Source organism: Leuciscus leuciscus (genome assembly GCF_965113295.1).
Source record: "Leuciscus leuciscus genome assembly, chromosome: 6".
NCBI lineage: Eukaryota > Metazoa > Chordata > Actinopteri > Cypriniformes > Leuciscidae > Leuciscus > Leuciscus leuciscus.
In genome coordinates this window covers 44,923,218-44,949,947 of record NC_138730.1, presented here as the reverse complement: position 1 = coordinate 44,949,947, position 26,730 = coordinate 44,923,218, and the positions used below count along the sequence as shown (strand labels likewise).

The 26,730-nt window shown below is 36.0% G+C and overlaps 3 protein-coding genes and 1 long non-coding RNA gene across 5 annotated transcripts in view; 1 reads left to right on the top strand and 3 right to left on the bottom strand.

Annotated features, from left to right (window-relative positions):
* Nucleotides 1-413: 413 nt before the first annotated feature.
* Nucleotides 414-17,237, bottom strand: loxl5b (lysyl oxidase-like 5b). Its single transcript, XM_082173916.1, has 8 exons — nucleotides 12,324-17,237; nucleotides 5,260-6,102; nucleotides 5,039-5,147; nucleotides 3,617-3,754; nucleotides 2,208-2,364; nucleotides 1,651-1,746; nucleotides 1,462-1,577; nucleotides 414-1,365 (listed from the first exon to the last, which is right to left on the bottom strand). Exons 2-8 carry the CDS (start codon nucleotides 6,002-6,004, stop codon nucleotides 1,359-1,361), a joined length of 1,368 nt encoding a protein of 455 aa, XP_082030042.1. The 5' UTR covers nucleotides 6,005-6,102; nucleotides 12,324-17,237; the 3' UTR covers nucleotides 414-1,358.
* Nucleotides 10,302-13,051, top strand: LOC309501730. The gene is made up of 2 exons (XR_014206986.1): nucleotides 10,302-10,382; nucleotides 10,649-13,051. It is a non-coding gene; the product is annotated as an uncharacterized lncRNA (long non-coding RNA).
* A 128-nt stretch (nucleotides 17,238-17,365) lies between the features above and the next one.
* On the bottom strand, nucleotides 17,366-21,047 carry nmrk2 (nicotinamide riboside kinase 2). Of its 2 annotated transcripts, XM_082173920.1 has the most exons (8): nucleotides 20,901-21,047; nucleotides 20,734-20,824; nucleotides 19,896-19,944; nucleotides 18,622-18,793; nucleotides 18,468-18,539; nucleotides 18,279-18,385; nucleotides 17,808-17,893; nucleotides 17,366-17,726 (listed from the first exon to the last, which is right to left on the bottom strand). In XM_082173920.1, exons 1-7 carry the CDS (start codon nucleotides 20,924-20,926, stop codon nucleotides 17,808-17,810), a joined length of 603 nt encoding a protein of 200 aa, XP_082030046.1. In that variant the 5' UTR covers nucleotides 20,927-21,047; the 3' UTR covers nucleotides 17,366-17,726. The 2 variants fall into 2 exon arrangements, with proteins under 2 accessions (XP_082030046.1, XP_082030047.1); XM_082173921.1 differs by lacking the exon at nucleotides 19,896-19,944 and having other exon boundaries at nucleotides 20,901-20,961.
* Nucleotides 21,048-26,701: 5,654 nt separating this feature from the next.
* The window catches only part of atcayb (ATCAY kinesin light chain interacting caytaxin b), a 28,631-nt gene continuing 28,602 nt past the window's right edge, over nucleotides 26,702-26,730 (bottom strand). The window contains 1 exon segment of the mRNA XM_082173192.1: nucleotides 26,702-26,730. This exon segment is cut by the window's right edge and continues 1,111 nt beyond it. The gene's annotated coding sequence lies outside the window, so the exon portion shown is untranslated.

Sequence of the window (26,730 nt, the reverse complement as noted above, 5' to 3'; positions counted from 1 at the left end):
AAATTATGAGCAATACCAAACGTGAAGCCCACGATTCTCTTAACCCTGGGTTTAGAATGACCCAGGCCAGGGTTAACTATTTCAAATGTGAAACACATCATTGAAGTATTAATTATTAATGAGATACATTTTTAGGATAGTAAGAAATTATATTCACATAATTAACATCTCTCTCACCTTGTCCACCATTTATGGATTTTTAAAAAAAATGTATGAGTTGAAATGCATTCTGGGATTGCCTTCTGCATGCACAGGTTGTTTGTCTTCAAAGGAGGTCAAATAATGGGTGAAATGCATGTAAATACTCTGAAAGGTGACATTTTATCCCATTATAATAGTACAAAATAGTACAATATTCAGTTTTCATCTCAAGCTTGAAAAATAAAAAGCTGAAAATGACAAAGTGCCGCATTTATAAACTTCATTAGGATGTTTATTAAATATAAACTACATTTGTTCCAAAGTCATAATAAGAGGGAGAAAATCTCCCAACCATGAAGACTTTCATCCAAACAGTTCGACCCAGTTGAACTTTTACTCTACTGTACAGTAAACACCACGAAGACGCAGTAAAAGGTCTCAGACTCGGATGTCTTTGGCTCAGTCTCAGCTCTCATTCCATGCGCTTTCATCCCACATCTACACTTCAATAATGCCTTCATTCCCGTTTAAACATTTCAGCTGAGAGCTCGTTTGAACTTTATTGTATTGAATGAACCGGTGATTTAATGAAGAAGGAGTTTAGAAAAGAACCACAATCCATTTTCTGTATTACATTCTCTCCATTTTTGTTTATTGCATATCAAGCCACAAACGACTTCGTCCATCCAAGTCCGGGATTTATGGAAAGATTATTATAATCATGGCAAAAGACGGAGGAAACACGCAGCAAAGTCTTTCAAGATGTTGCACGGAAATATCGAAGGACACCTGGAAAACTAAACCTTTTGAATATTTCAAGAGTATATATTACACCTGTGGAAAACACTCAACCACTGGGAATTCACCATCACATAATAACACAAAACGCCCCTCAATATCATCTCAGCTAATATAAGAAAATGCTTATATTTTTTATAATCTGTGTAATAAATACAAACACTAAAAAGCGACATACTAATTAAATTCTTCGTTTAAAATAAATGTTGCAAAAAAAAAAAAAAAAGACAATCTGTTAAAATGCATCACAAAAACACTTGCAATAGTAATTTTTCAAACTCATCTAAAATAGATACAGTACTTTTGTCATTAAATATGATTCCAACATCTATAAGGAATGTGTCAAGTTAAATTATTATAGATAATCCTATTATATAGGCCTTTAAAAAAAATCAACTTGTTGACCCGACCGAAGGGCTTTAACTCCTGTGGAAACGGAAAGAAAGAAATACATGTAGTGGATTATTGCTCTGATTGCAATATTAATGTGCTGTAATAAATAACAAAAACACATTTTCTCACCCAGTTATGATGCAGTTTCTTGTTTGGATGTAAATGCCAGTGTAAATGACCTCACATCGCACAACGTTATTGGAGAAGTCCGACTCGGGCACGAGGAAGTCTGGATTGACAGTGACCTGTACAGGAAAACAGGATCCGTTTTATGAATGCCATAACGTCAGCATCATCTTTCCTCAAAACCCATCATACCTTAAGAATGTAGTTCCCAGGAGCGACGTCTGTGATGTCGATCCATTGGCAGTCGATGTTGGCAGCGTATGTGTCGTGGCAGCCTGGGCTCAAACCCTGACAATACAGCAGTGATATCTCTATTAAACCCAAACACCCTGGATCACGTCACCAGTCACATGTCGCACGGGTATATTTGTGGCAATAGCCATCAATACATTGTATGGGTCAAAATTATACATTTTTATTTTATGCCAAAAATCATTATGATATTAAGTTAAGATCATGTTCCATGAAGATATTTTGTGAATTTTCTACCATAAATATATAAAATGTACTTTTGTGAGTGAATGCTGCACAATGCTTTAACTTTAATGGGGATTTTCTCAATATTTAGATTTTTTTGCACTCTCAGATTCCAAAATAGTTGCATCTCGGCCAAATATTGTCCTATCCTAACAAACCACACATCAATGGACAGCTTATTTATTCAAAAAAACAGTTTTTGTGGTCCAGGGTCAGAAATATGACAGAAATGTGTGCAATAGTTGAGCTGCTGGTCTGGTGTGTGTTTGTACCTGTGTGTGTGCAGTGCATGCGTATCGGCGGTGAAACCCAGGATCACAGCCAGTGTCTTCCAGACAGAAACTGGCCTTGTGTCCCTCAGCGACCTTCCGCCCAGTGTTGATGTCCAGGAGATCGTAGTGACTGAATGCATCCATGCTGTGATAGTGCCTGCGTGTGGGATTCAACACAATTCAGAGCATGAGTCTGATAATAATGCACTGTACATGTGTTTCATAAGCACTACTATTACTATTGCTCGGACATAAAACAACCATTTGACCAAGCATTTATAACACATCTAGTTATAAAACCGATATGCATCACTCATAAATTTTATAAAACAGATATGCATCATATTGCATCAGTCACATACATTTTAGAAAAAAGATATGCATCACTTACATAATGCATCACTTGCATACATTTAAAAAAAAAGATATGCATCACTCACATACATTTTATAAAACCGATATGCATCACTTACATTAATTTTGTAAAACATATGCATCACTTGCATAAAAAAAAGATATGCATCACTCACACACATTTTATAAAAACCGATATGCATCACTTACATAATGCATCACTCATAAATTTGATCAAATAGATATGCATCATATTGCATCACCCACATACATTTTAGAAAAAAGATATACATCACTAACATACATTTTATAAAAACCGATATGCATCACTTACATAATGCATCACTCATAAATTTTATAAAACCGATATGCATCATATTGCATCAGTCACATACATTTTAGAAAAAAGATATGCATCACTTACATAATGCATCACTTGCATTCCTTTTATAAAACCGATATGCATCACTCATATAAATTTTATAATACAGATTTGCATCACTCACATAAAATTGATAAACAGTTCTGATTCTAACAGCATGAGAAGTAGTGTAAAAAGAACTACTGTATATTACATAGGCTAGTATATTGCTGTTTATTTTTTAAACTAATAAACAAAACTTTTTATTGAACTTTTAATGTATTTTTTAATATTGCTGTTGCTCTCAAGTTATAAAAGCAATAGGCATGAACTGCAGTGATTGGACGGGGTTTTAGTACTATGATTTTATCATAATTTATAAAAAATAATAATTAGCAAACCATTGAAATGCATCACATAAAATGTATAAATCAAATGGATCTGATTCTAAATTCTGATTGCATGGACTGTGGAGTGAAATGAACTATATTACACTGTGTATTCTGATTTTTAATACTAAGAAATGTAACTTTTTAATTTAACATTACTGTATTTTATAATATAGCTGTAGCTTTTTTGCATGAATTTGCATGAGTTTGCATGATTGTACAACATTAAAGGAGGTTTTAGTGCTATTTTTTTATAATCTAACAATTGTAATAGTAATGAGTATTGTATAATTCCTCCAACTCACTGATGACAGCTGTGCCACTCCCACTGATGTCTGGGTTTGACCGGCAGAAAGTCAGTCGTTCCCATGTTTCGGACTTTCTGTGGGAACCGAAGGAGAACCCTGTAGTCAATGTCTCTCACCGTGGGTCTGTACGCAGATCTGAAAGATATGAGCTTATGGATCACGGGGTCATGAGAGGTCACGCCTGCAGCAATACTGAGGATGACTGCACACTAATGAATATAAGCTTGGATATGTTTGTAGAATAACCTAAAAAGCTCTCACTAATATTTCCAGACTACACTAAGTAGTTTCACTGCTATTCAACATGGTAAGAAATTGCAAACTCAACATGTCTGATTATCATTGCATTAAGTAAGAAAATTGACACTGAGGCATTTTTAAGTATCTAAATATGGGAAGCCGTTTTGACATTTTTTATTATATGCAGGATATTAATTTGTGATATCAACAATTTAATTTCTGCTAGTAAAAAATATAATTCTTGATATGAAGAGTTACATTTAAAAACTAGTCAAAACTATAATCCTTGTTATCTGTAATTGTATTTTCACTATTAAGTGTCACCATATAGGCTGCCATTCAAATTAAATTGTTGATATCAAGAATTGATTTCTTACTAGTTTAGCTTACTAGAAAATTCCAATTTCACATATCAGAATACAATTCTTACTAGTAAAAATCATCATTTTTGATATCAATAATTAAGTGGTTACTATATTGCAAATGTCTGTTCTTGATATCAACTAGAAATTTTTTTCATTGTTGATATCAATAATTCGATTGTCACTAGTGAAACTGTTTTTTTTTATTTTCCAAAGCCATTTTAGATATCTGAAATAACTCTCCTAATTACTGATATCAGAAATACATTTTCAGATAATAGAAAAAACAAATGTAACAAGTTGACATACATTTACAGATATCAAGAATTAAAATTTCAATTAGTGACAATTGAGTTCTAGATATCAGGAATTTATGATTTTACCACCATGATTTGTAACCACGTAATTATTGATATAAAAAATTATGATTTTTACAAGGATTGTATTTCTGATACGTGAAATTGGTAAGAAATATTTTTTTTATATTAACAATTGAATTTGAATGTCACCCTATGGTGACACTTAACTAGTGAAAATACAATTACAGATATCAAGAATTATATATTTTTTTACTAATCCTTGATATCAAGAATTCCTATTTCAGCCAGTGATGACATCATTATTGATATCAAGAGTTAACATTGTTACTAGTAGAAATCTAATTCCTGATATCAAGAATTAGCATTTTAACTAGTGAAAATTGAATTGTTGATATCAAGAATTCATATCCTGGGAATAATTGAAAGTCTAAATACTTTTTGGGGCCGCTGTAAATCTACACTGATAATAATTCATAAGATGAAGTGTTTTCACACACCGCGCCAGGCAGTTCTCCTCCGCCGCGCACCGGAGCGCGTACATCTGGACGCGCTGGATATATGAGCCCGCCTGGATGGAATATGGATCTGGCACAAGGTCCGGAAGACCTGCAGACACGCACAACACAAGCATAACCTATACTGAAAACACAGCCTTTAAACAAACCCCGCGCATTGCCACATATGTTGAGGTTAAATTCGTGCTTTACGCACAGCTCACCGTTCTGGAAATACCTGGTGCCATACCCGGTGCCCGGCAGCGGTCTGCGGGGAATGAGCGTCCTGCCCCCGGGAGGATAGATGTTGTAGAATACGGTATTCCTGTTGCGTGGATCATCTCCTGCCATACTTTCAGACGTTGTTCCCTGCTCAACTGGGACATTTGGGGCTTGCGCTCTGGGAAGACCCGCTTCATTATTTCCATAATCTGAATCTATGGTGTTTGGAGTCTCCGTGGGCGCGGCCAGCTGTTGGAGATTGGCAACCACTGGCGCTCTCCGTGCGGTATTTCCCCCCTGTGCAGGGGCTCTTCCACCGCCTGAGTATTCAGACAGGACCGTGGGGTTAGTTCTGGTTCCTCCTGGAGCTATTCTGAGCCTCTGGCGCACATGCATTTGACTGGCACCCGGTGCGCGGCTGTTGGCCATTATATACTGCATGCGGTCGGGGCCCAAAAGCGCGGTGCTGCTGTCCGGTACGCTGTTAGTGGGTCTCTCAACCGATTCCACTCGAATTCGCATGGTCCTGTCCCGGGAAGCATCTCTGCTCGGATAAACCCTGGACTGTCTTCTGGACGCCACCGGTGCGTGATACTCAGAGCCGGTGCTCATTAAACTGAACACCTGGCCGTTATTCACCCACTTGATCCGGTTCCTCCAGGGCGCGGAACTTTGCGCGCTGATAAAATGAGTCAGTCCTTGAAGTAAATATAAAACTAAAATCAAGTTTGGCATCTTGAGATACATTTTAAAACTGGCCAGTCACTGTTATGGTTCCCCAGCACAGATGATGTGGGACTCTGGAGTGCGTAAACGGCATAGTCCGAATCTTCCTTAGCGAGCCACTAGAAACGGACAGAAGAGAAGCGGACAGACATTTATCAAACTGTGGGAGTTCACGCGCGCATGCACAGTCAGCAACATTCGCTCTTAACCCTTTCCTCGCCGAACACATTGGTGTCTCGATCCTTTTGTTCAAACACCGCAGGCGAAAAGCTTTTTGGAGTGAGTTAGGCCTATACGTTTGATGAATTATCAAATGCATTTACATGAAATGTATAAAACATAGTTTCAAACACATTAATGTCACCTGGGATACAATCTGGAATTCTTATATTTAAGTCTGTGTCATAAACAGAAGGTTTCCGGATTTTGGTAAAAGACAGATGACCCTCTGGGCTTCTTGAACGTTTTGAATTGTTTAATTTTTTTGCTTCATCGGATGGGGGTGAAACTTGGTGACTTTTGTTGTATTACCTATATGAACACACAAAAAAATCAAGGAGATGATTCTGATATGTTAAAGGGTCGTAAAAAAAAAAAAGTCACACTTAGCTTCCTCCCGCCCGAAAACGGGCGACATAGGAAATGAATGGGAAATACGAAAAAATAGGAAAACTCAGAGAAACTTTTGGTGGTACAAGCTACAGATCAGCAACTGTGCTGAAAAAAAGTGTACAGCAATGAAGGGGTGACACTCTAAAACATCAAGAGTGCAAATAAGACACCCCCCACACACACACCCACACACACAAACACACACACACAGAGAGAGAAATGAACTGGTAAGACTGAAACAGCAAATTTTGCCCCAAACTATATAAAAATTATATAATCATAATAACTCCAAAACTATAGCAAGGAGAATCAAAAGTTAAGTATCGTTTGAAAGAACTCTTTTTAAATTTTTTGAAAATATAAATTACATTACATTTAGACATTGTCCTGCCAAGAAATGGCGGATAAAAGACAATATATATATATAATTTTTATTATGATTTTGCATATCTTTCTTATTTGTCAAGGAATAACTCCGGAAGGAAATAAGGTAGGAGGAAAATTCTTTTTTAGTGAAGTCCCCCTACATGTTAGCTGCATCTGGATAAAAAAATAATAATTTTTGGATAAAGGAATCAAAAGTTACAGCATTTGGAAAAGAGATAGCCTTTTTGTACAGTCTTTGACACCCCCTCATGGGCAATTTTTTCTCCATGAAGAATATCTTGTCATAAAAGCAATAGATTATGTTAATTTTGGGCTCATTTTAATTGTAATAATATGCTGTAAAAAATGAAGTGCCATTTTCAATTATCTGTGAATGTTTCATGAGCTGTATGATGTTTTTGACACATTGCAGTACATTATTTTATAGATTATGAAAAAAAAGAAATTCTATTTATCAGCAAATAACTCAGCAATACTTAAGAGTTTTTCAAAGTGGATACATTCACTGTAAAGTTCAGACTCTAAGCTTTCAAATGACATCAACTTTGTGTTAATCAAGGCAAGATTTTAGAAAAATATGGTAATGAATATTTTCGCAGCTAGGTGGCGCCTGCTGGCGGTACACTCGGTTTTAGAGGGATTACTCAGTACTCGTTAGGAGTTAATAAAAGTAATTAGATGCATTAAAAAGCTGAGATCCTAAGCTTTAAAATGATATATAATTTGTGTTGTTCCATTCAGTGGTTGCTTAGTAATTCTTTTTTTTCTTTCCGAATGGGAATAAATCAAATAAATAAATAAAAAAGCTATAGGCCGCCTATAGGCGGTTATAGGACATGACACATATTTATACATTTTGAAGCCACTAGATAGCGCTCTTCTCACTTGAACATTTTTTTTTTTTTAGGCCTGCACTCTATTTTGATGTGAAATGTTGCATTTATTGAAAAATAAAATAAAGTAAATAAAATAAAAATATGTATATTAATTCTAATGGAAAAAATAGCTCATAAAAATGATATAATTAATGCAAAGTATCATAAAAAATTCAAAAAATTCTAAATAATAATCAGAAAACATTATAGAACAAAAATATATTTGATTGGTTATCCTGGGAAAAAGTAAAGTAAAATTTTAAGGCTTCGTCCGTTTTTCGGGCGGGAGGAAGCTAAGTGTAACCCATTTACGAAGAAGCCCAGAGGGTTAAAAATCCTTTCCCTGATTTGTTGCTCTCGGCCTTTTAATTGGCTTGTAAATCTCTCATTATGACTCTGTTGATCATTGCATTACACTGTAATGTCCACAGGATGGCAGTGTGTACTAACAGACACACAGACTGATTTAGATTCAGGTCTTCAAAGTGATTTTGGATGTTGGATTCAAACCACTAACTGCACCAACAACACATGGACATGCATTAAGAGGAACATAATGAACTGAAAGCTTGAACTGTGTTTTCAAGACAAGAGTATTTTTCACAAATGTCAAAACAATGGTTTGATATTCTCATATGTTGCTCATTTCCAGTTTACACTGCACTGTAAAAAATGTCTAACCCTCCCAAATCAAAAATTTCAAGTGACCGATAACATCTAAATTTTTCAATTGGCCCAGGTGAAATTCTTGTTGCAATAGTCTGTTAACATTGGCTCAATGAGAAATAATACGTCAGACTAATTGAAAAATGTAGATGTTATCGGTCACTTGAAATTTTTGACTTGGGGATGTAATTTTTTTTACAGTGTGGGTGTTTGGGGTCAATATGATAATGTATACAAATATGATAATATATAAAAATACAAATGATATATCATTTTTACTTCTCATCTATACGTTTATGCTGTTTTTTGGAGAATATGAAGTTTTTTTATTTTATATAGGCTATATATATATTTACCGCAAAATTCCTCAACTACGCTATTAGCATGCATATAAAAAAAATCTCATTTTTATGAAAAAAAAAATATTTTTCTAGTTAGGGATCCCATAAAGATCCATTCATTTTTCTGGATGTGGCTAACTGCTCTTATAACAGCTTTTGTGTTTAATATTTTTAAAATACAATATAATATATATATAGGCAACTTATGTGGCATTATTGCAAATTTATGAGAATTTTTTGGTTGTTGTTTGAGGTCTTTTGAAGTGTTTGTTTTTGCAATAATACAACATAAATTTGCAATAATGCCACACAAGTTACAACTAAAAGGCAAGACATGATTGTAATCACATATTAAACAAATGTATAAAAATAATTAACTTTAGAATAAGAAATTTAATTTAATTATTTTTAAAAGTGTGTGTGTGTGTGAGAGACTGAGTGATCATGTTCGTTCCACATTGCATTTGTGCTCTAGTACCAGGCCTTCATTTATGTGTGGACATTTTTAGATTTATGCTGGATTTATAGATTTTTTATTTATTTTTTGACAAATGAAAAAAAAAAAAAAAAAAATCCCGCTTTTCCCATGCATTGTATTATTATTATTATTTTTTACATATCTTCAGAACAACAGAATCAAGCCCAGGTTTTTTGAGTGTGTAGATAGATAGATAATGTAGAAAAAGCCACAAAATCTTATGCAACCAACATTTAAATATTGTACTGTATACTGAATATAACCACATTTGTACAAATGGATCAGCAGTTATGAAATTAAGAAACAATATTATGAAAAGAGCATTAACAGAGCAACTTTTCCTCACAAAACACAATAATCAATTTCAGACCATTAGACCGTGAAAATGCGACAGTGAAAAACTGTTAATTGAAACAGAAAGCTTCCGTAATACATACAGTGAATAACTTCAGGTGCATTTTTAAAATGTCATATGTGTGTTATCATTATGGTGTTTAGTGTTTGTGTGAATGACACTGTGCAGCTTCTATATATTTGGCCTCTACTATTAACTTTCCTGAGGAAAAGCTGCTTGTGATGAGCTGTGATTCGTCACGTGACTCTCATCACCACAGTGATTGGTGGTTGTCACGTGTCAGTGTATTACAACGGTACAAAACAGATATTAGTAGCCTACTTCAATAGATCGGCAAATTAACATCAGATTTTTTTACTGTAAATTTAAGTTAGTCTGTAAAGCCTAAAATGTTGCTACCGTATTTTTTTACGGTAGATTTCAGAGATGCCGTTTTTATTTTGGATTTTTTTGACAGTGTAGGAGTGACATTCGTATGTGTCGCGGGAATCACAGCGAGGACTAATAAAGCCAAACATGGCAAGAGCTGCTGAGAGTAACGCGACACTACCACCAGAAATAGATGAGATGAGATGTGGAAACACCCCCGTGACATCCTCCATAAGAGCGCGCGACCCCACAGCAGCGACAGACACTCACACTCCCCTCAGCAGAAGATAGGCTACTAGATACAGTTTAGACTACAGTAAGTATCAAACATTACATTGAGTCTTTACTTGTGTGTCTAAAAGTGCAAAATGTGTAAAACAAATCACAAGCAGAAGCGTTGCTTTCCACCAGGTTTGGACATTGTATGTAAGCGAGCGAATAGCAAATAAAATCTCAGTGTCTTTGGCGTTCGATCCTGGTTGTTTCACTGTTGGGTTTGTTGAATAAAATCTTCCCCGTGTTTCCTCCCGACATCAAACTAATGCTGCTACGCTTTTGAAATTATTTCATTCGTAAATCTAGGTTTCCAGAGCTGCACTCATCTTTGTGTGATTTTACGAAGATGGTCTTTAATGGTTTGAGCACAAGATTCCCCCAAAAGGAATATATCTGATGCCACGTACAGAAACATTATTCTTCAAGGAATTTCCATCTAAATGATAGTGCCTAAAATAAGGGCTGAAGGTCACCTTTAATTTACTTCTGGAAACAGGTGAGAAAAATGCATTTTTGCCGTTCAAGAGCTTTCCATCAGCTCTTGGGCTTGTGGATCATGGAATATATGACTTGTTTGGGACAAAAGTGGACGCGGATAGCCAGAATGGATAGCTATACATCGATACTGATCTATAATTCAATGAACAAAATGTTTGTTTGTCTCATTCTGTAGTGTTAACTGTGTGCGTAAAGCGCGCGTCTCCAAATGCGCACCGGGATTATTGCGCTCAAACGCGCTGAGAAAATGATCAACTTATGGTGCGTTCAAGTCATCTCGTATAGATCGTATTTACGAGTTGAATGCACATGAACGCCACCACAATGTCGTAAATACCAGTGGGGAGCTCGGGATTTTCTTTAAGCCCCGATCTGTACGAGTTGGGGGCGTGTCAGTGAGAAGCATGGCGGAATCAATGAATGCAACGTCTGTAGTTGAGCAAAGTGATAGTAAAATATAGCCTATCACTTACAGGTTTAGCAGTGACATTGTAAGGCTTTTTCATTTATAACAAAGTAAGCTCTCTGCACAAAATATGATATAGCCTACTTGTAATATAACAATTAACTAATTATATAATGATACAGTTAATTTACATTGGCCTCATAAGTTAATTAAAAACATAAAAAGAAAAACACACCCGATGCGCATTCTTTGTTCTTCATTTTCTATAAGCAGAGTTAACAAAACTTGCTATATTTTCGTGTTATTCATTAAAAGAAGGTACACCACCATCTTGCTCCGACGAAACTGACTTGAACGCACCTCACGTCGTCAACACGACTTCCCACCTCGTACGTACGAAATTCCCAGGAGGACTTGAACGCACCATAACACTAGATTTGTACGAAATGTAATTTGGATGGATAGCCTATATACAAAAACTGTCTTCGAGAATCATTTTAATCGTGTATGAGAATTTAAATAGTATTTAACATCACTTTAAGAGTAATAGCCTACACAACTGTCTCAAAAAAAAAGAAAAGAAAAAAAAAGAAGAGTAAATAAGCCCTACCCTTTGATACTATTTTAATAATAAGGCATTCATTCTTTTTAAATCTTGTACTAGTCATAAAAAGATAGTTACTGATTTAACTTTGTTGATATCGTGTTTTATGATGTTGTTGCGATATGATCCACGTGTCATTGCGCTCTCGTGTTCCCAAAAGCTCGCATATGAGCGACATTCCCGCTGACACTTGTCTCCTGAAGGCTGTAGTGTCCTTCGATTTCAACGCCCCAAATTGGTCAATGTGCATATTCCCATACTGAACATGGGATGTGTGAATGTGTCGTTGCGTCACGCGTTATGGACATGCATATGTCTGTGGTCACGTGTTCTGCCATTAACCCGAGACGCCTATCTAAATATAAACTGCTGGCCAGACAGAAAAGGAGGATATGTTCTGTGTCTGCTGGAAATAAAAAATAAAAACCCAGTGTGAATTGCCAACTGGTTCAGACTGGTTAATATCCACTGACCTGCTGCTTGGCCTGTTGGTAAACCAGCATGGCGATTCTGATTGATTAAGCTGGTCTTGCTAGTTAAACTGGTGAAGCAGGGTTTGGTCTTTGATTAAACAGCCTGATTAGAAGAAACCAGCGCAACACCATCTAGTGTCCAAAATGTAACATGTCATTTTTATTAGCACATATGATTAATATCAACCATTCATTTTTTTTTAAAAATGAAAAAACACTCCTTCTGATCTTTCATTATAAAGTATTAAACATCTGCCTATTAATTATAATAGATGAAGTTGAAGTTGACTTAAGTAGAATTTTAGACATTTAGACAGATAATTAAAAATAATAATGAATAATAGCCTATATAAGATTTCTGTAAACTCTGACATTGGCTCTGATATCTTGCAAATGCTAGTAACTTCTAATAATCCAGGATAACAATAGAATACACAACAAGAGAATATGATTTATTATAATTTTTTATGATAATTTAAAAATACAACATTTGCCTCTTTATAATTAGAAATGTATGTAAAGGTATACGGCATAACAATCATTTCCATGAGTTCTATAAAGTATTTATTTTAATGAATGTATTTACATTATTTCGTTGTTATTTACATAAACAAAAATGAAAAATAACAAACCGAGTCAAGATGCTGTAAATAATGCTGTAACACACACACACACACACACACACACACACACACACACACACACACACACACACACACACACACACACACACACACACACACACACACACACACACACACACACACACACACACGCGTTACATAACTCCAGTACAGTTAGAGGTTTAGATTTAAGATAATTATAAATATGCCAGTGTCCTTTTTGTCACCATATGGACAAATCTGGAAAAAAAAGTATTATTATTATTTCCTCTGAATCTTTAAATAATCTCTGAACAAGAGTGCAAATGCCAGTTACTCACAATAATCCAAATAAAAAAACCCTCAACATAAAATAATAGGAAATTATAATCACATTTTCATTGTTCGAGAGTGTCAGGCTCTATTAATAAACCTCTGACAAACACAAAATATGAGGCTGTCATCTGACATATGAGTGAAACGTCCCTCACACATTTACAGCTGCTGACGGCTCCTCAACTATCTCAGTCATGAGGGTGTGTGTGACAGAAAAGTCCCTCGCGCAGTCACACACACGTGCAGGCAAACCAGCAGCACTTCTACCTCGCTATTGAAAAATGTAATTAAACTAATAGTTGCTTGCCATAAAATTGGCATTTTAAGTGATTAAAATGTTTCCACAACATTGCATTAAAACATACAGTCAAACCAAAAAATGATTCAGACACCAGATATCATTTTTGATATTTTTTTACTAGTGTGTGCAGGACACTATAGTTCATTTATGACCTGATCATGTTTTGCTGAAGTGTTTTTTCTTTAATTGCTTATGAGATTTTTTTACACACAGACTGAACTAAATGAAGCATTGCTTGCTGATTGGTTGAGCTAAACTGGTATTATCTAATTGTATAGTTCAATTTAATAGCTGACAGATATTCAACATAATTCATGTGTGAGACAGTCTAACAGAAGGACGGACAAAACCAGTGAAATATCGACTTGTCATATTGTATTACTATTTTCTAAACTATAGCCAATAAACTGTGATAATGTGAGAAATGTTGAAGGTGTCTGAATACATTTAGGTTTGACTGTACATCACAGTTTTATAATTCATTGGCCTCAAAGAGTATGTGAGGTGTTCAAACCGTGACGTTGGAGTCGTTCTCACCTCGTGGTCCCGGTGTTCACGGGGTCAAGGGGCCGAATCGGTTCAAGAACAGAGCATGCATTTCTATTTCCATCTGACAGTTCTCCTTCTCTCCTGACACTGAAGGCATGCGGCCTAAATATAACAGTAACACATGTAACCACGAGCTGCAACACGCAGGACTGAATGCACAGCAAACAGAGACTCTTGCATGAGATGTTTGCATGAGAAAAAGACCCTAATCCCAGTTATCTTCAGAAAACATCTCAACGTTGTCTCAGATTTGCTAAAACAACACATTTGCATTTAAAAGTCAAACATTTCTTATCCAATTCACCCAAGAGCAAATTATCTGGTGCATTCACTTTATACACTGAACAAAATTATAAATGCAACACTTTTATTTTTGCCCCCATTTTTCATGAGCTGAACTCAAAGATCTAAGATTTTCTATGTACACAAAAGGCCTATTTCTCTCAAATATTGTTCACAAATGTGTCTAAATCTGTGTTAGTGAGCTCTTCTCCTTTGCCGAGATAATCCATCCACCTCACAGGTGTGGCATATCAAGATGCTGATTAGACAGCATGATTATTGCACAGGTGTGCCTTAGGCTGGCCACAATAAAAGGCCACTCTAAAATGTGCAGTTTTACTGTATTGGGGGGGGGGGGAGATTCGTTCCAAATTCACGACTCGACAGCGCAGGCTTTATCTAGATCGGAAATCACATGTTATTATGTACAAATCTCATGAGTAGGTACTTATTTTAAACAAATACCGCTCAAAAATTACATTCTATTAAAGCTACAATATGTTTTAGTTTTTTTCGCCGCTAGGGGTCGCTAATCTCTTACAATAACAAAGGCGTAGATTGATGACGCATAAGCGGAATTATGGAACTTGTTGTCATGCTGATGGATCTAATAATGTTTATGGATGAGTGAATACATTGATGCTTTCAACATGCTTTCATTCTACCGAACGCAAGTGCTGAATAATACTCACATTTGGGTCAGTTTATTAGACGAATGAAACTTGTGAGGTAACGCAGCGCTGTTTCACTCGCTCTACACTATCACACTAAACTGCATTTGAGTGTGTTAAAGTTATAATGTTATTCTGTGTGTATGAGACTAGCAGTGAGCTAGATCAACATTAGAATAACATACTGATCATATTCTAACATTTCATCATGTTGAGCTATATAACATTGATTAGTTTTATGTACATTTGCTCACCTGTCTAATAAAGCTCATGCAAGAGCGGCGTCTCGTCAAGCCGAAGTTAGCCGTGGACGCTAGCTCTCGGCATCTCGAAAACGCCACGCCGATACTGATCCTCGTTTTAGTTCTACTTTTGTCCCAAAGTCTGCTTGCCATGGTCCATAATGTTTGAACGAAACAACAACAGTGTGAGCGCGCCGCTAGACGTAACGCAGTTGTCCACGTCTGTCGCCATGGTTACTATGGCAGTACCAGCGGAAACCAGGGATAACGCGGATATTACGTCATTGACAGGCGACAAGTGAACCGGGACGAGCCATTATTTAAAACTGGAATTTCTCTGAAATTAAATATCTTTGGGAACTTTTGGGATATTGTAAGTACACAACTGCAGGAAATATATCACACTGTGCAAGTGAGTTTTGGCTAATTTATTGTAGCTTTAAGTAAGTGTGCAAGACTGTCTCAGGTCTGAATAATGTCAAAGCACACAGTACACTTAACACACACTAAATCCACACCATCTCTGATAAGCAAAGCGTATCCCATCATTCTTCACGTCCAGGAACTCATGTGCCTTGATTTCTATAAGAAAACTTTCCCAGTGTAAGTTTAATTGATTAGATGTTACATATATTTGTTTGTAAAACGTAAAGTGTTGCACATTTTATTGGAGAAGAGACTGCAGAGATTATATGTAGTTTGTAAACCGTTTGAAAATGACGCACCACAATCACACACTGGTTGAGTGTGTCACATTGAGTAAACAAACTTCTTAAAGGGACAGTTCACCCAAAAATTAAAATTCACTCATTAATTATTAATTTCTCACCCTCATGTCGTTTCAAACCTGTAAGACCTTTGTTCATCTTCAGAACACAAATTATGATTAGTTTGAGGAAATCTGAGAGTTTTCTGTCCCTCCATTGACAGTCTAAGCAACTACCACTGTGTCCAAACTTTCTGAAGAGACTCGATCGCAGTATATGTTGAACAGAATTTAGGTTTTTATTCACATATAAACATTCATCAATACAGTCATCAGTGTGAATTCTTGTTTGTTGACATTCTGCTTTACTATTTATTGTATAATGTATGATCACATATCATATCGCCAGTCTAAATACTTGATGCTCATAAAACAAGGAAGGGAATGTTCCTGATGGTTTATGTGCACTGAAAATACTTCAATAAAGTTAGCATTGACAGTGTGGCAAACAAGACATGACTGTAATGACCTTGTGTTTGAGTGTCTGTTATGTGTTTGCTTTGGCATTGACTTTTAATAAATGTTTGAATAAACATAAAACCAGCCCAACATTGCTGGAAAACTGTGTAAGATAATTTACCTGATGTAATAGACACTGAGCCATTTAAAATAAGCACATCATGAAATTATCAAATAAATAATAAAATGTTGCAAACAAATAAAAATACACTGACATATTAGCAGTGTTGGGTAAGTTACTCTAATAAAATACATATTCTAACTAAATACATATTCAACAGTGTAATTAGATTACTGTACTAATTACTCTCTCTAAAAAGTATTGCATTAATTACTTTCTAAATTCCATATCAACCTCGTCCAGTTTAACAATATCAGATAGACATGAAAATACTCTTTACATTTTTTCAAATAAATAATGTAAAATTGCATAAATTATTATTGAACTGACTAAAGTTTTTAAAGGGAGGTTACATTAACAACATACATTTTAACAGTAAACTTAAAATTTTGATGTTAAATCCACTGTTTTTGAATTGTTCTATAGTCTATATAGTATTTAATGCAATTACATCAGAAGTAAAAATAATTCAATTACTGTAATTAATTACTCAGTCATCATGCATTACACCCAACACTGCATATTAGCATAAACAAAGAAGCTAATGAAATATTACATTTGGATAAAACAAAATAAATTATAATATATCAAACATTTTGTAATCAATAAATAAAAATATGACATGTATACATAAATAAGGTGTAAAATGAAGAAGACACAATATTAAAATCTATACTGAACAAAATTAAATGAATAAATCATGAAATGCATCGTGTATTCATTGTATTTTTTTTTATTTCAACATTTGGTTTTTAATGATTGAAATAAATATTTTATAGCCCTCATATTTGGCACTGTAAAGATTTTCAAGATGGTTTACAGAAAAATTCAGTTACAGAAAAATCAAAACACATTCATACTCGCATACACCGTTCATCTCTGGACGGCCCAGAGAGCAATGCATGTTTTTAATAAAACATATACAGCAATATATAATAACAGGCTCTTGCCATAAGTTTTAAAATAAGTTAGAACTTCATTATGTTATTTACAAAAGTCATCTAATGGCAGAAGCCATATCTACGTATGATGCTATTTACAGTTCTATACACACACATCTTCATTCCTGAGATGCTGCAAAGAGAAAGAAGAAACAGCGGATGAGAAAAACATCTTTATAATGAGGCATGTATGCAAAAGGATGGAGATTCTTACCTATAATGCATTCAGCAGTGAGTTCTGAATGTCTTCATAAACTTGGTTATAGAGCTCCTCTTTAGATTTCGTCCCATCCAGATAATCTGCAGATGCAAAACGTCCACGTGAGTTACAGATTACATGGTTTCATCACTCTTACTTAGTATTCTTGTCTTTTTTCCAATCCAAATATCTAAAAATTCTTATATCAAGAAGCATTTACTAGAGAAGTCAAATGACATAATAAATTATATCTTGTTTTCTGGGAAAAATAAATAAAAATTAAGTGAGTTTTTGCCAATGGGGTTGGAAAAATAACTTATTTTCCATCTGAATTAAGATTTTTTTATTTTTTTTATTCCCATTGGATTTTCTTCTTCTAATTTCTAGTCATTTTACTTCTCTAATAAATGCTTCTTGATATAATAATGTTTAGATATTTGGACTGGAAAAAATTTTTTTTTGTAGTGTGTATCCAGTAAGACTTACGGATATCTAGGCTGTTGCTTTCCATCTCTGTCCTGTGTTTCAAGTACATGGGCCACACGTGGCCATCAAACAGACCAGGAGGATCAGGAACGGTGTAAGTTCTTGTACTGATAGGGAGGAGGATTTGTTAGAAAAATGAAAAATAATAATAATTTGACCAAACATCTGCAAACATCAAAAATAAATCACCTCCTTCTCCTTTTGCACTCCTCGTATGGAATGGTGACGTAGTAGCTCTTGTTGTAGACGTCTATCAAAGGCCTGGAGGTGGAAACAAGAGGAATCCATCAACCTTACAGTCACGTCTTTATGTGTCAGTAAGGCCTGAGTCAGAAACACCTACTCGTAGTTATAGAGAATAAATCCCTCTACGATGAGTATGTGGATCTCGCGCTCCGGGTCCGAGTCGTTGGTGGCGGAAACGCTCACGCCATGAGAGCGAGCGAACTTCACCGGGTTCTCCATCCACCCTTTAATCGTGCTCACCATCGCATCCATGTCCATGGCCGTCATCACTGCACAAGGAGACAGAAAACACAAGACGTGTCTCACATGCTAGGATATCGGAAACATTAAAGCAATGCATTAAAAATGTTGTTTTCTCTTCTTTAAATAATTTTGTCCTTTCTCCTTTTTTTTTTTTTTTAGGGATGTTAATAATTAATATCATAACACTGTGAGTCAAATTTACACTAGCAGTCTAAAGGTTTGGACACACTTAAAAAGAGACACAAGCTTCTACTTTGTCTAGATTCCAGTTCTGATTATTTTGGACAATCATGACGTTCATCCTGGGATGCTTTTATAACTTTAGGGCCAGATTTACTAACAGCTACTGTCAGGATTTACTAAAGACACGCAGTGAAGAATCAGCGCCGGAAAGCCGAGGACGGGGTTATTTATGTGGCTGATATTATTGCATATGCATTTGTAGGAGTTTCCCTTTCAGATGGAAAATTAATGAGAGGAGGATATTTAAATGATCATGCAAGGTTTGCGCCATTATTTACCGGCCAAAAAAGCATGTCTTAAACCAGATGCTAACTGTGTTGGTCATTATGGAAAATATCCGGATGCGTCTTTATTCTTTAATTTCGTACATTTTTTTATTTCCTGTATTTCCTTAATTTTCAGAAGTTTCCTCTCCCATCTGCACTTTTATGGGATTATTTGCTCTGTTTAGTAAATCTGGCTCTTAGCGAAGGAGGAGGAACATGCATAATTATTTCCTTCACTACACTCTTAAAAATTAAGGCTCTTTATTGGCATTAATTGTTGCATTAAATAATCTTAAACATATACGGAACCTTTTCAAAGCACGAAAGGTTCTTTAGAGTGGAAAAATGTTCTTTTATTCTAAGTAACAAAATGGTTCTTTTAAGAACTTTTGGAACCTTAATTTTTAAGAGTGTATCTGCTCCAAATTTTGTTTTTAAACTCACAAGCACAGTCTATATCTGCCGACAAAACTAAGTTTTCAGGTGTGTCCAAACTTTTGACGTGCAAATATTTTTGGTGGGTTTTAGGTTTATGTTACAGAAAAGCAAACATCAGAATGTTTATGGAAAGGTGGGAATACATTACTGTTTCTCTTCCCACAGCGAAAGCCACTCTTACCATCCCATTGTTTAAAGCCGTCCTCCCCGAACTCTATTTGATCTTGGGGCTGCAATAACAGTGACCAATAAAACAAAAAGGTGTAGATGGCTCAGGCAGTGCTGGTCCCACCTGGACATGTGACGCCAAGCACTCAGGCTAGTCTTCTAAAATCAAGTTCAATTTGAATTGCGTTGAGGGGGCAGAATTAACATAATTTGGTTGCAATGCACTAAATGTGCATGCGTTGGATTGAATTATCTTTATAAGCATGTTGCAATGCGATTGTAGAAGAGCCTCCAGTGACAGTTAGGAATGTGTGTGTGATGCACTTAAGAGGTGTTATAAAAGATATCGATATGGGCGCTAGTGTGATGAAGGCTTGCCAGATCCTCTTGCATGCATTAAAATGATAAATGCATGAGCAAGAGAATCATATTAGTGGGGTTTAATGCTGCAAATGAATGCCTGTGAGACTCTACACAGCATGTTAGGCACCACAAACGGCATTCATTTGTTGCCTTTGAGGTTGGCTGTCCAGGAGAACACCAGCATAGGGTTCATGAACCACATGGAACCAACAATACGGACAATGGATCCATAAATACAATATATGATTAAGTCCTACATGACTTTACCTTATCCGTCCCTTGCTCTATATTCTATACTACACAATAAATATGAAGTATTTGGACACTTAGCCTACATCAAAATTAAAATGCATGAAATTAATTGCATATGGTGACAATGCAATAACATTCATGCACTCTTAAATATATAGCATAAATGTCCAAATATTTCTAGGGCCACTATATATGACAAGTGTAATTTAACAAAGTGTCATGGAATCTATCCATACCTTGAAAAAATCATCTTGATGCACCACACAACAGTTTGGTAAGTTCTTTATGAGTCTTCCCGTCAAAGTTGTCTTGCCTCCATTGGTCACACTGTAATAGACACATTATTAAACGATGAGATCATACAATAGATGTTCAATATAACGCTCTTGTGGGTTATACTCACCCCCCAATTCCAATAATAAACTTCATTCTGATCTTTGTTGATCTTGGTCTTCGCAGTAGGACACTAGCAAAGGAATCGCTTCCTTTAATTCGGTCGGGAATGCTTTCTATCTATCTCCTTCTTCTCTCTCTCCCAGAATCTCCCTCTCTTTACTATTTCATTGATGGACTAGGCTTTCGCCCTCGTTATATAGGCGGCTGGGCTTTGCGTCACGGAGACGCGGGTAGCTGGCCAATCAGGCCGCTCTCTGGGAACCAATCAGCGATTGAGACGTCTTGCTAATTTGCATACTGGCACCGTTCCATTGGCGCACCTGTCGCTCTTCGTCAGCAGGTCGCGCGCTGCGCGGGCACGAGGGGCAATTAAAGAGTGGAAATATACCACGAAATCATGCCAACTAGCACAGTTTGTGTTTAACACATGACCGACACTATCGAGGTTAATAACGCGAATACACGCAGGTAAAGGAATAAACACTTCATTTACACAACGAACCATTTACTGACAATTCTAATAATAAAGACTAGCGATTTTACAGTGATTTATCATCGGTTTATTCACTTGTTACTTTGACATTAACCCATTTCTTGTGGTTACAATAGAGGATTGATATTCATTTGTTTAACCACAGTTTTATATAATAATATATATTATATTATAGTTTTTACTATGATAGCCTATAGTAAACATGGTACAGTAGTGGAAAACTGACAAAAACACAAGGTTTTCCATCAATAGGCTTATGAATTGTGGATTTTGGGTCAAAAAATGTATGCACACTGTTAATATAAGTTAACTGATTATTAAATCCCATAATCAATGCAGTCAAATTGCTATTATTAAACAGACTACAACTCAAATAAAGAACACATTCTAGTATGCATGTCTTCAATATAATGTATGATACAATAATATATGTATAATAATATAATAATAATATGTACTTCTGTCTTTGTGCTCATCGTCTCTGAGATCAGATCACAGAGCAAAATGTCAAATAAAGACAAGACAGGCACGTGGTATTAGAGCACATTTCCTCTGCTGATACTTGACCATCCTGATTAAATGTTTCCAATTACTGGACGCGTCTTCTTGGCACAGCGTGAGGGAACTTTTCTCCCGGCGTGAGGTGAAAGCTCTCAGTAACGCTATATTTGGCATGATGTGTGACCATTCATCATGGTGCAAATGCTTCTGACGCAACAAACATAAATACCAGACCATTGGTTTTAATAGCAAATACCCAATGGCAAGAGCTCTGTTCCTAACCTGACCTAGACAGCATCAACATGCACAATAATAAGACATCTTCTTTTAGCCAAATATAATGCATATATACAAAAAGGAAGACATTTGGTTTGGAACCAAAACTGTGTCATTATTCATTGTTTTGATCTTAATAAAACGAATTAATGTTTCGAGTCCAAGTGTATACGTGTGTTGAGACTATAACATTTCACTTCTTTTTATGACTATTGCAACAGTCATTGTTAATATTCTATCATACTGTATAATCTTTTATCTTTCTGTCATTTATAACTATCAGTCATCTGACATTGAGGAGCTGAAACAAATATGAAACACTTTGAACCTTTGGTTTTATGATTCAATAAATGACACGAGTCACACAAGTTTCCTTTTATGTCAGTAAACAAACACGTGAAAGTGTACGATGTGTACTGAGAATAATCACTCAGCGGTATAAAGATCTTTAGTAACCTATATATTAAATATATATACTATACTTCAGTAATATTTTTAAGCACTAGTGAAACTAAATACTTGAATTATATTTCCAATGCAAAAAAAAAAAAAATCATGCTTTTTACTCTTATTTAATTAGACTTTCAAAGTCTTTATAACCTGTCATATTTAACAGGTTATAATGACTTACATTTTTCTCTTTAATATATTTATAATTCATCTATTTTGAAAGCTAAGAAATAAATATTGTCTTGTTTTTATATAGTTTTCTACAATTAAATATGGAAATTTGGGTTATACTTCTAAATGAAAAATATTTAAAAGCATTTATTAATCTTAGTTCTGTTAATTCCAACATTTACTGATACATTATTAAAATTAAAAAATCTGTTCATATTATTTAATGGACTTGGTTACACTTTATGTAAAGGTGACGTAGTTACATTGTACTCACTCAAAAAAGTACTGAAAATGTTATTAATTAACTACATGTACTTAGAGTTAAGGTTAGGGTTTGGTTTAGTTACTTGTAATTATGCATAATTTACTGTTATTACTATAGTAAGTACATGTAGTAATGTGTAACCTTAAAATAAAGTGTAACCTTGAGCTAACATGAACTAACAATGAACAGCTGTATTTTTAGCATAGATTAATAAGTCCTGAAACAAATGTATTGCTCATTGTTAGTTAATGCATGAACTAATGTTTACTAATGGCACCTTAGTGTTTTAGCTAAATGCTTTAACTGAAAACATTGACACAATACCCATTATTTGACAAATTTTGTGTACTTTCTACAGCTCAGCATGAATAGAGATGAACAGGAAAAGCCTAAAGACTTTGTTTACTAGGTCAAAGTTTAGTTTTTCCAGCACGGGCTCCGGTTGCATTTGTTGTGTTTGTGACATTCAGATATCAGATGTGTTATTATGAGTCACTCACCTCATTCCTCACCCATGAACCATTCAGAATAGAGTGAGTGTCTGATACAACAGTGTCGCGTTATTGAATTAAACACCAAATCCTGCTCGTCTATCTATATCTGGCCCGAGAGTAATGCAACTAGAAACTGGAAAATACAAGACTTGACAGTTATATTTACCTTTTATTAGTCATCACATCATCAATGTTAGCAACTTATTAGACATCCTATACAAATGATTTACACACAGTACACTGTTAAACAGTCTGATCATGTACATTATACAATAATGTGGATGAAATTATCCCATCAAAATGCATTATGAGCACGTAGAAAACAGACAGGTCCAGTCCTGCATGCTGATTGGTCAATCAATGACACTACATTAACTAACTAACATTTCTTGTATTTTTCATTGTGAAATTAGTCACTGTGTGTCGAGCAGAAACACTTTACAATAAAGGTCCCATTAGTTTAGCTAACATTAAAAGTGCAATTATTGTATTTATTAATCTTTAACGTTCACAGTTAGTTCATGTCAGCTCAAGTGCATTAAATAATATTAACACAGATACAAGTTTTGATTTTAATAATGTACGAGCAGATGTTGAAATTAACGTTAACTGATTAATAAATGCTTTAGTAAATGATTGTTCATTCATTTTTGATTCATGTTAACAAATGGAGCCTTGTTGTAAAGTGTTATTATTATAAGAACTCAGTATTTGATATATAACCCAGTACCCATAAGGCATTATGAAGGGAGGGATAACTAGCTCCGCCTCTTGTGATTTCATAACAAGCTCCGCCTCTCGTGATGTCATAACAAGCTCCACCTCTCGTGATGGCATAAGAAGCTCCGCCTCTCGTGATGGCATTACAAGCTCCGCCTCTCGTGATGTCATAACAAGCTCCGCCTCTCGTGATGGCATAACAAGCTCCGCCTCTCGTGATGGCATAACAAGCTCCACCTCTCGTGATGTCATAACAAGCTCCGCCTCTCGTGATGACATAACAAGCTCCGCCTCTCGTGATGGTATAACAAGCTCCGCCTCTCGTGATAGCATAACGAGCTCCGCCTCTCGTGATGGCATAACGAGCTCCGCCTCTCGCGATGTCATAACAAGCTCCACCTCTCGTGATGGCATAACAATCTCCGCCTCTCGTGATGGCATAACAAGCTCCGCCTCTCGTGATGTCATAACAAGCTCCGCCTCTTGTGATGGCATAACAAGCTTCATGATGTCATAAGCTCCGCCTCTCGTGATGTCATAAAGGGACATTGGTGTTGGAAGCGCACTGAGCCGGCTGTCAAAGTCTATGTACAAGTACAGTATTACTCACTATATCACTGCTCATGTCACACACTTCATCTGTGTTCAGACAATCGTTCTATCACACTACTTGCACTATTTCTACAGTTTATGCATATTGTGCACAGAATTGATTGCATACTGTGAATACTGTATTCCACAATGCAATGCACTCAACTTGACCTTCAATTTACAGTGTGATGCATGAAAAGGAAATCATATCAACCATGATTTTTATCATCTTCTTGACTGTCTTTTAGACAAAACTGCATTGAAGGGATAGTTCACCCCAAAAATGAAAACTCTGTCATCATTTACTCAAACCTGTAAGAGTTTCTTTCTTCTGCTGAACACAAATGAAGATATTTTGAAGAATGTTGGCAATCAAACCAATTGGACCCCATTGACTTCCATAGTAGGACTGTTTGATTGCCAACATTCTTCAAAATATCATAATTTGTGTTCAACAGAAGAAAGAAACTCATACAAGTTTGAGTAAATGATGACAGAGTTTTCATTTGATCCCTTATCCCTTTAAAATGAGATTATAACTGGATGCTATTTGTGGAATAAAACATGCAATGCACTGTAAAATGATTCTTACTCAGTATTTTTGTCTTGTTTTCTAGTACAAATATCGAAACATTCTCAAATCAAGATACATTTACTTACTTGAGGTATAAAGTCAAATTCTCCAGTAAATGTATCTTGATTTTAAGAATGTTTAGATATTCGTACTGAAAAACTAGACGAAAATTCAGGGTGCTTTCACATCTGTAGTTCGGTTCATTTGGTTCGGACCAAGGGCGAAAAATGATACTTTGTTGCGTTTTTCTTGCGTTTTGGTTCCTTTTCACACCACACTGATCGCTCTGGTCCGAATTAGTTTATGGGCCCTATCTTGCACCCAGCGCAATTGACTTTGTACACCGACGCATGTATCATTCCTATTTTGCACCCGACGCACAGCGGACTTTTCCCTCCACAGACGCACGTCAGTAAATTAGGGAATGAACTTGCACTCCCGGGGGCGGTTCAGCGAAAAGAGGAGGCGTGTTCCGGCGCAAACGTTCCCTGGTGCTATTTTGCAGTTTAAGAAAACAATTCCGCCACTGACCAGAAGAAACCTAGTCTAAAGTCAGTGGCACATTACTCACATGCTATTTTAAGGGCGCATGCTTGGCCATAATGTAGCGTGTGCACAACGCACATACACTTTGCTTCTCTCATCTACACACAGACGCAGCAGTTTTCATTTTTGCAAATCATAGGCTACATTATTACAAGGAAAAATATTCCACACGAGGGAAATCATTGTCGTGTCCATGAAGATGTGAAAAAATAGGCATAAATATAGCTTACACATTTACCCAAATTATCATACGCCTGTTTAACCGAAGCTAATTTGGGTGTGTTTCTCCGTCCCCATACAGTGTCACTTCTCTGAGTTTTACGGCCCTGACGAGAACGTCGGTCTCCTCGGCTGTGAACCGCTACGACCAAACCACATCTATGAGTAATGAAGCTACTTCAGACCAACCCATTTTAGATTTGCGTCGGGCGCAAGAGTCATTTATCCCGCCGGTATAATAGCAACAGCGCCCGAGATCCGCCCACAAAGTTACTTGCGTTTCTCGTTTGATACTTGCGTTTCAGTTCGTTAAAATAGGGCCCTATTAGTTGATTAAACGAACCAAAATGCAGTCACGTGACAACATCCACATCACTCGTTGGCCAGATGTGTCTTGAACGCATTTCCATAACTGCACTTCGATTGGTCAGAATTAACGTGCGGGAAAATTCCAACAGAACTCCTGGAAGTAAACAAAGAGGTGGAAAATCTGGCAGACAAACGAGAACTCTGGATTAGCAGGGTACTAGTGCGATT